We start from the raw sequence: 10,374 nt of genomic DNA on the forward strand, positions 1-10,374 counted from the left end.
AGGACAATAATAACCTTGAACAAAAAATGGGCGCTCAACTCATTTTTCGTCTCCCTCTACTATCTATAACTTCTTCCTCTCTCAATCACAAAAATACTCACAAAATTTGAAAGATATATATATATATATATATATATATATCATAGATATTATCTTAAACTTAAGTTGTAGGAGTAACATTAGAAATGGATGAAAAAAAAATAAAAATTTGAGACTAATGGTATTGGTAATAGGAAGACTGTTTAATTGATAAATTAAATAACTCATGGAATATATGACATCAATATTATGAGTAACTCAGAAGGTGGTGTTAAACACTGAAAAGAGCTTACTTGGAAATTCCTTATTTGAGTTGACTAAACAATGTCAAACGTGAAATTGAATTTGGAAGAGCTAAAGTCAACATGTAGTTTTGGTCCCAATTAATTCCCTCGGATATATTCCCTCATGTGGTTATCGGAATCTGATCTTCCCCACCCTTGACCTTCGCACCCCACCTTTGGTTGGCTATAAAGAGAGGCTTCCCAACTCTAGCAGCTGCATGGGCATCAGCATTGTTGACAGTGAAGGAAGGAAATGCAAACGGAAGTTGCAGCTTGGGTGTTCTCTCCAAAGGAAAAGAGATCTTACATGAACATAAGAGCTGTGTTTGGTAGCCAAGGATGACTTGCCTATGTCCTCTCTAGAGCGAATGGGCCTGCTACCTTGTTCAACCAAAATATCATCTCTGCCTCCTCACCCACCTTGTGGTTGTTCATAGCAAGTTTCCTTGACTAATTTGACCAGCTCTTACATTTCATGTTAGACCTGCTTTTCTTCATTAATGAATGATGAAACCTGGTGCCCTGATGAGCCTTTGGAGAAGATAAATGATCTAGTCAGGAAGGGAAGTATATAAATGGTTTCTAATTTTTCTAGTTCTTATTATTTATTTTCTTTAGAGCAAATTGCATTGGCACCTCAAAATGGAGGCCTTAAAGTACTGACACCCCACTTTATGTTTGAAAAACATAGATATCCCAAAGTTGAATTTTCATTGGATACATTAGTTCAATTTGTCATTGAAAAATGTTAAGTCACTGTTTATTATAGGGGTATTTTTGAAATTGAAAGAAAATAAACAGTGATTTAATGGTTTTCAGTGACAAATTGGACTAATGTGTCCAATGGAAATCCAATTTTAGGATCTCTATGTTTTCAAATATAAAGCGGGGTGTTAGTGCTTTAAGGCCTCCATTTTGGAGTATTGGTGCAATTTACTCTTTTCTTTATCTTGTTTGACAAGCTTTACTCACTGTCCATGTAAGGGTATTCTTTTTTCTTTTCTTTCAAAATTGAATTTGAAGATCAACCATCGAGACTTTTGGAGCAAATCTTTGTTGGGTGAAGGCTGGATTCTTTAGAGTGGACACCACCCTAGTGTGAAGGAGGTTCAAGGCTATCTTCTCGAGCATTGATTTTAAGAAGAAGTTGGCTTGCAAGGTCTCTTTATAATGGCCCACGCCTTTTGGAGGATTATGACAAGTTTCTCTATGTAGTATGGTTTTTGATTTAGTTTTGATGTTTTTTTACAAGGATTCTTATCTAAATAAGAGTACTTATGCTTATTTTTTCAATAAAATTTTGACTAAGAATTAGGTTTTATAACTTAATCTGGAGCATGGTTAATAGCAATTAGCGTTTAACATAAGGGTTTTGTTCTTCAATGTAAATATAATGCTTCAAGAGACACATACGCAATGAATGCAAATTTGGATTTATTTTGACCAGACATGCACCTTGAGTGCCACATAGATTATAACATAAAAGAATCATAATTTTTCCCATTATGTTTTACGCCCCTTGTATGTTTGTCTTTTTTCATCGCACATCTAGAAGAAGTTATGTCTTAAATCTCTTAATCCATTGCTTCCAATATAGGGTTAGATCATTTGGTATTAAATTTTTTGGAGGAGAGCAATAATTAAGTTGTTTTGGTGATTGAAAACTTGTTATTTCATATTCAGACAATGAGTGCTCATTGACAAAGATGATCACCAGTTAAAGGAAATTCACTAGTTTTAGATATAAATGTTCCATTAAAGCTTCAAAGTCTCACCTCCAGATGACAAAAATGTGGACCAGTTACACATTGATTCTAAGATGTGTTCATTGACTTCATCTAATAAAGTTAAGACGATGAAATGATGTTGTAGATGAGCAAATGATCACTAATAAAATTTCCTTTTTAACATCACCATTTTAGTTGTGAACTTATAATATTATAAAGACTAATGTTGAATTTTGACATGCTTAGGACTTTTGATAAATTTATTGCACTTGCACCATCATAGAGAATAGACACATCTTGAAATTATTGATAATGACTTAAGTCTTTACTTGATTAGATAGCTTTTCGTTGCAAAATGTCCAAGGCAATTCAATGAGATAAACGTAAGAGATAATTACATATCTTTAATTAATGATAATAAAGATGGCAGAATAGCTATATAAATAAATCCTATCATTAAATGTGTTGAATTAAATCTGAACCGTTTCATGGATGATTCAGATTTAATCCCACCAAATTTAATGGTAGGATTTCTTGAACCTTTCAGCCAAGCAATTTACACGGCCGTTCAGCCACCACCTTCCCATAAAAAATTTAAATGATGATGAGTATTATCTAATATGATACTACAATGATGTACTTAGCAAATTCTTTTTTTTAAAGAACTTTTGGAATTTGAATTACGACCTAAATGTTAATTGACAAATACGTACATCCTCTTATGCATTATAATTCAAAACCGCAACAGTTGAATTATGCAAGATATTAAGAATTTAGGAGATCGAAAAAGAAAAAAATTGGACAAATGATCAACAATATTAGTTAGATAGATTAGATACCAAAAAGCTTTTAAAAACACTCGAACTTCTAAATTTAAAAGAGAACAGAGGAACAATTTTCCAGCCCGTAGATCCTCTTGAAGCTCAAGCCTAAACCTAAACCAATCTATGCCTTTCCCAATTTCATCTTTTCGATCATTAACAGTGGGAAGTTTTGACCCAAGTTAGTTATTTGGCATAAATATGCATTGCAGTGCACTGCAGATGATGCTTTTCCGTTGGATTCACAACTGTTTTTATTTCTTAAAATCAATTTTATTTTATTTTTTTAACATGCATGGGTTTGGATATGTAGGAGCAACCCAAGCAACTGAAGTTGGATGCGAATTAAGTTTTAGGGATTCGTATAGAAACTATAGAGATGGAAAAATCGTCAATGGAGCCAGAAAAATATATGAGAGAGAGTTGACATTCTTCATTAGTTTAAATGAATAGAAGAGAGAGAGAGAGAGAGAAAGAGAGAGTGTTGACATTCTTCCGTTCTTCAGATGTGATATCTATTGACAGCAGAAAGTCAAACATGGCAAGGTATTTGAGAAAACTAAAGGCAGCTTGCATGGATCAAATGCTTTCATCTCTTGCATACCCTTTCGAGTAATCTATGGGGTCATTTCTTCTCTTTCTTTTTACTATTTTTGATGTTATTCTCCTTCTCCATCCAGATAGCTAGGCTCCACTGGAAACACAGCAACCTGAAATGAGCCATAAGCAGCCACGAGTAAGCTGGTCCCTCTTAATTCTCTGGAATATATTCCCTCACCCAAAAATAGAACCTATCGTTATACCATGTAAAGGTGGTCGAAAAGTAGATTTTATGGGCCAGCCACTCGAATCTGATCTTCCCTACCAGACCTGCCTTTCACTATAAATGTAGCTTCTTATCACTCAGCATTGTCATTCAATGTTGGGAAGTTGGCTATAGTGATCTAGAAGAAGAGAGGTCTTGCATGAATACAAGAGCTGCGTTTGGTAGCCAAGGATGACTTGCCTATGTCCTCCCAAGAGTGAAGGGTTCTTCTTTTTACCAACTCGTGACCTATCACTCTCTCTCACCCATTGATTCATCACTTACATGCAAACTTGTGCTGTTCATAGCAAGTCTCCTTGGCTAACCTTACTGACTCTTGCATTTTATGTTAGACCTGATTTTCGTCATCAATAAATGATTAAAAACCTCTTCCCCTCCCTTGTGATAAGCCTTTGATGAAGGAGGTAAATACTTTAAATATAAGAGAAGCAGGTGATATAGATGATCTGATATACACAAAGGTTTGGAGAGCCCTGGATTGAATTTGTGTCGATCTTGTCTTATAAAAAACTGAAAACAACACACTAAATAGATTTGCTTCGCTTTAACTTTCTTCTTCTTTTTCTTTTCTTTTCTCTCTTTTTCCTTTTTTTTTTTTCTTTCCTTTCAGTTTGCAGGAAGACAACATACACTACATATCCCAGTTACGGCATGAGCTCTTTATGTCAAGGGCTAGAAGAAATATTGTTGGCATTTATTTAAAGGACAAAACAATCTTATTTCTCATTAACTAAGTATGATACTGTACATCAATATATATAAAGAATGTACCACACACATGGCTACATCACCCCGCAAACTCGGCCGACATGCAAGGCCAAGTTTGGAACATAAGGCAAGAAACTCGCGACGGGGAAGTGCTTTAGTAAACATATCAGCAAGCTGTTTATGAGAAGGGACAAATTGTGTAACAAGATGCCCCAGGGCCACTTTCTCCCGCACAAAATGATAATCCAACTCAATGTGCTTCGTCCGTGCATGAAACACAGGATTGACTGTCATATGAAGAGCACTCTGATTATCACAATACAAAATAGTAGGCTGAAATTGAGGAATGCCAATATCCCGAAGTAGAAAACTTAACCAAGTAAGCTCAGCGGTAGTGGAAGCAAGAGCACGATATTCAGCCTCCGTACTTGACCGAGAGACAGTAGGCTGCTTCTTAGCACTCCAAGAAATACAATTCGTGCCCAAAAAAGTACAAAAACCAGTAGTAGAACGGCGAGTAGTAGGACATCCTACCCAATCGACGTCAGAGAAACCAAGCAACTGAAAAGAACTATCACGCTGAATACGAATGCCAAAATCCAAAGAACCTCTAACATAACGTAAAAGACGTTTCACGGCAATGAAGTCACCAATGGTTGGTGCATGCATGGATTGACAAACAGTATTAACAGAAAAGGAAAGATCAGGACGAGTCATCGTCAAATATTGGAGTCCGCCAACTATACTTCGAAACAAAGTGACATCCAAAAACGGCCGAGAATCAACAAGCATCATAGAACGGGCAACCATAGGAGTAGCAACAGATTTAACATCACACATCGAGCACGACGAAGTAGATCAGTCGCATACTTCTTTTGAGAAAGAAACAAACCATAAGATGTAGGAGTCACCTCAATACCCAAAAAATAATGAAGCAGTCCCAGGTCCTTCATGGCAAATGTGGAACTCAAAGTGGAAATAAACGAGTGAAGAAAAGTCGCATTATTGCTAGTAAGCACAATATCGTCAACATAAAGGAGAAGCAACAAAAGACGATCTCCAGAACGATAAACAAATAGCGAACTATCAGAGACACTGCAGGTAAAACCAAACTCCAAAAGAAAGGTGCTAAAGTGATCATACCAAGCCTGTGGAGCCTGACGCAAACCATATAAAGACCGATGTAACTGGCAAACATGATCAGGCATAGTGGAATCAGTAAACCCTGGAGGTTGGGTCATATAAACCGGTATACGAAGATTACCATGAAGAAAAGCATTCTTAACATCAAGTTGATGTAAAGGCCATTGTAACATGGTAGCAACACTTAAAATAAGGCGAATGGACCCAGGTTTGACAACCGGACTAAAGGTTTCAAAGAAATCGATACCTTCACGTTGAGTAAAGCCTCTAGCAACTAGACGAGCTTTAAGACGCTCCAAGGAGCCATCAGCTTTTAACTTGGTTTTATAAATCCATTTACAGCTGACAATGTTCATATTCGAAGTGCGAGGGACCAAAGTCCAAGTGTTATTAACAGCCAAGGCATCCATTTCATCTTGCATCGCTGCAGTCCAACCAGGGTATGCAAGTGCAGCTCTAACAGAACAAGGTTCGGATGGTATAGTAGAGATGGAAAGCACATAGCGTGGATTAGGCTTATACACACCTATCTTGGACCTGGTGACCATAGAATGGATATTAGGAACTATAGGAGAATCATTTGTAGAAGCAATACTAGGTGAACTATGCTCTGACAGAACCCAAAACATCATTGTGCAAACCAGAAGTAGTAGGCTGATCAACAAGTGGTACAATAGCATTTAAATCCAAAAGATTTGTGGGCTGGGCCACATGTGAATATCCAACACAGTCCAATGTATTGTGCAAACCAGAAATAGTGGGCTGATTAGTAGGTGTTACAATACCATGTAAATCCAAAGAATTAGTGGGCTGGGCCACATTTGAATGTCCATCACAGTCCAAAGTATTATTACAATTATTCAAACAATTACAGTCCAAATCAGAGGACAAACTAGTATCTTGAACAGCAGTAGCAGACTCTACTCCAGAAGCAACATAACCCGAACAAGCTCCAACATTATCACCTTGAAAGGAAGAAGTAGAATCAGCAGAAAACCAAGAATGTAAACCATTATCAGAAGACACCTGTTTTGGGTTTAAGTCAGCAGAAACTGCAGAAGTATCATAACTTGTCCATCCTTCAAAAGTACACAAATCAAGCAACTTTGTAGAAGCAGAAACAGAAGTGTTGTTGAAAGGAAATACTTGCTCATCAAAAAGAACATCTCTAGAAATGTAAACTCTGTTGGTTGGAATATGAAGACAGCGATATCCTTTATGTTTATCACTATAGCCCAAAAATACACAAGCAAGAGACCTTGGCTCAAACTTATGAGAAGCATAAGACCTTAAGCATGGAAAACAAGTAGAGCCAAAAACCCAAAGAGCTGAATACTGAGGAGTCTGACCAAACAATACATGAAGAGGAGAATCCATCGCTAACACTTTAGAAGGTAATCGATTAATAAGAAAAACTGAAGTTAGAAAAGCCTCAACCCAATAACTCAATGGAACTGAGGCATGAAACATTAAAGCTAGTCCCAATTCAACAAGATGACGGTGTTTACGTTCCACAATACTATTTTGAGGAGTGTGGGGACAGGAAAAATGATGAATGATACCTTGAGAAGCTAAATGTGCCTGAAAAGCAGTGAGAACAAACTCTCCTCCACCATCACTCTGAAAAACCTTGATTTTTGAACCAAACTGACGCTCAACCAAGGCTTGAAACCGAAGAAAACAAGAAAAGAATTCAGATTTCTTCCGAAGTGGATATAACCAAGTAAATCTTGAATAATCATCCACAAACAAACAATAATAACGAAACCGTTGAACACTAGCAATGGGAGCCTTTCCCCATAGATCACAATGAACACGTTCTAAGGGAATCAAAGCACGGGTAAAAGAAGAGGTATAAGGCAAATGAGCACTCTTGCTAGACTGACACCCATGACACAAACGTTTATTTTTAGCAGTAACTTTAATAAGACCAGTTGAATGAAGATAGGAAGTAACTCTAGAATATGGATGACCAAGACGTTGGTGCCATAATTCCTCAGAACCAGCAATATTCTTTGAGGAAAACATAACTTCACAAGAAGAAGAAGATTCAGAAATGTTACCAGTAACACAGGTATTAGTAGATCCATCAAAAACATACAAACCATCTCTGCTAATCCCCGATGCCAGGACCTTCTGATTCACAGGATCCTTAACACAAAAACCAGATGCAGTAAATTCCACAGAGCATCCAGTATCATGAGTTAGTTTTGCAATCGAAACCAAAATTTTCTGAATAGAAGGTACAACCAAAACATCCTTCAAAGGCAAACCAGACACTGTACTATCTCCAATATGAGTGATCGGTAGAAATGCTCCATTACCAACCATTAAACTGGAATTACCAGGAAAAAAATGTGTATTACAGAGAGTACCTGGTGTAGTAGTGACATGATCAGTAGCACCAGAGTCAAGAAGCCACCCAGGATCTTGAAGAGTATTCAAACGCATAGCAGCTAAAGCCCTTGGAATCCCTTCTGCTTGATACGCATTATCATAACGACTCCAACAACGAAGAGCATCATGCCCTGGTTTCTTGCAAATCTGACACTTCAAAGGAGAGCTTGAGGTACATGATTCAGAAATAGCTGAAGAACCAGAAACACCAGGAGGTTGATTCTCTTGATTCGAGGGAGACGAACCGAAAGTACCAGAAGGTTGTAACGAAGGAGCAAAACCCCTATTATAAGAGGTAAAACCAGAACCACCACGAAATCCACGAAAAACAGAGCGACCACCGCGAAAACCACCGCCAAAATTATGACGACCACCACAGGATCCCCGAGAGGATTGAGTGCCAAAAAACACCATATTAGAATGTGGTGGATCATCAAGAACACCACGGCTACGCAGATCATGACTTTGCAACAGTGGAATTAGTTCAGCGTAAGATGGAACTGGTGGCTTGAGCATCGTGGTAGCGAACGATTCGTAACGAGATCCAAGATTTGTAAGAAGTAGAAACACCTTCCGTTGATCAGGAACTGGCTTGCCAATGGCAGACAATTGATCACATAGGGTCTTAAATCGAAGCAAGAAATCAGTAAGAGACTGAGTATCACGCTTGCGAAGAAAATGAAGACGAGAAAGCAACTCAAACTCCCTAGCCTCAGACGTTTGTGCAAAAGAATCAGACAAAACTTTCCACAAATCAACAGCAGATTGAACACCGTAAGCAAGACCGAGCACATCCTCAGAAAGAGTCCCTGTGATCCACGCTTTGACAAGACGATCAGTACGTAACCACAGAGAATAAGCAGGATTAGAAACCATTTCTCCAACTGCAGATTGGATCAAACGATCTGGAGGAGCGGACTCGCCAGTGATAAACCCTAGCAAATCTTGACTTTCCACCAAGGAAACAATCTGAGTATGCCATAACAAATAGTTCTCAAATCTCAAACGAAGAGTGACAAAATTCGCCACATTCAGATTGCTAGGATATGGATAGGTAGAAGACGAAGGAGAAACCGGTGAATCGGACGAAGAAGCCATGAGAGAAGCTTGAAGAAAAAACCGTTTCAAAAGAAAAAGCAAGAAAAGTTCATGAAAACCAAGAACTTTTGTAAAGCAAGAAAAGTTCACGAAAATCAAGAACTTTTGCACAAGAAACGAGACTTTAGTAGAAAAGCTAGATTTGACTCAACTCTAGAAAAGCCTGATACCATAAAGGACAAAACAATCTTATTTCTCATTAACTAAGTATGATACTATACATCAATATATATAAAGAATGTACCACACACGTGGCTACATCCTAGTATTATTCCCAATATTATTAACAAAAACAATATTCCGTAAAGAATTTTTTCTATTTTAGACTTTATTGAAAATATTTCTCTCCTTGTGATTTTGTAGTTATTTTCGTGCTTCTGTGAATCACACGTGGTCGGAAAGAAACATGCACAGTTGGATTTTCTTTGCCAAGTACTTCAACAAATTTGAGACTCGAACATTGACTTTGTTTAATCTCCTTCATTCTCCAGAATCAGTTAGCACAAGGAGCCATCAGATTGTCTTGGGATTTTCTGATCACACATAGTTGTTTGGATTTTGTTCTTGTTTCTCTTTTTGAGTGGCCATGTATATTCTTCTTTTTTTTTTTTTATAAAATTTTTCATTCTTCATGGAATGACCGGTTTTGAAATTGGTTAGACTTGATGTTGAAGTAATTATAAAATTTTGAACAAAAGATGAAGGTGAACTCAATCCACAATCAATAATTACAAGAATTTTTTTTCCAAGTCTTACCTGAAAATAAAATAAAATTGTTCAAGTAAACCGACAATTTAACAAACACAAAATTGTCACATGACTCAATTCAATGCTCACATAATATGTAGACACACAAGTGTCTTGGAATTTCCATTCATAGGTATACACATTGCAATGACAATATAAAGTTGAAGTCCAATACCATCATTAGTTGTGAAACAATTTTAGACTAAAACTTAATCAATATCAAGGATTTTCATTACATAGTGCAAAAATATGGACACACTTCAAATAGTTATCATATAGTTATTTATGATTAAGAATTCTATGGCAATCAAGATACACAAGATCCATTTGAATTTATTCTTTCACAATCGATCTTTTCCAGAAACACTAGTGCAACCTTTTTCCTTTTTTCTTTGCAATAATGCTCATGTATAAGTGAATTAGCCTACGATCACATTAAGCCACTATTTCTTCATTCTAAAAGGTATCTAACAATTCCTTGAATTTGAACATTCTCCCTACCAAAACTTAGGTTAAATGAGTAGTGGCAGTGATGCTGAAACGACAAAGAACAAGGCCAAACAGAAGGTTGGATAGAAAAGTGG

At 37.0% G+C, this 10,374-nt stretch overlaps 1 protein-coding gene across 1 annotated transcript; it reads right to left on the bottom strand.

Moving 5' to 3' along the window:
• Positions 1 to 5,196: 5,196 nt before the first annotated feature.
• On the bottom strand, positions 5,197 to 9,043 carry LOC149011665 (uncharacterized). The gene is made up of 3 exons (XM_089162718.1): positions 7,612 to 9,043; positions 6,334 to 6,513; positions 5,197 to 6,158 (listed from the first exon to the last, which is right to left on the bottom strand). The coding sequence occupies exons 1-3, from the start codon at positions 9,041 to 9,043 to the stop codon at positions 5,197 to 5,199; spliced, it is 2,574 nt and encodes an 857-aa protein (XP_089018844.1).
• Positions 9,044 to 10,374: the final 1,331 nt, after the last annotated feature.

This window comes from Hakea prostrata, chromosome 7 (genome assembly GCF_041222555.1).
Source record: "Hakea prostrata isolate BN-2017 chromosome 7, UWA_Hpros_2, whole genome shotgun sequence".
NCBI classification, from domain to species: Eukaryota; Viridiplantae; Streptophyta; class Magnoliopsida; order Proteales; family Proteaceae; genus Hakea; species Hakea prostrata.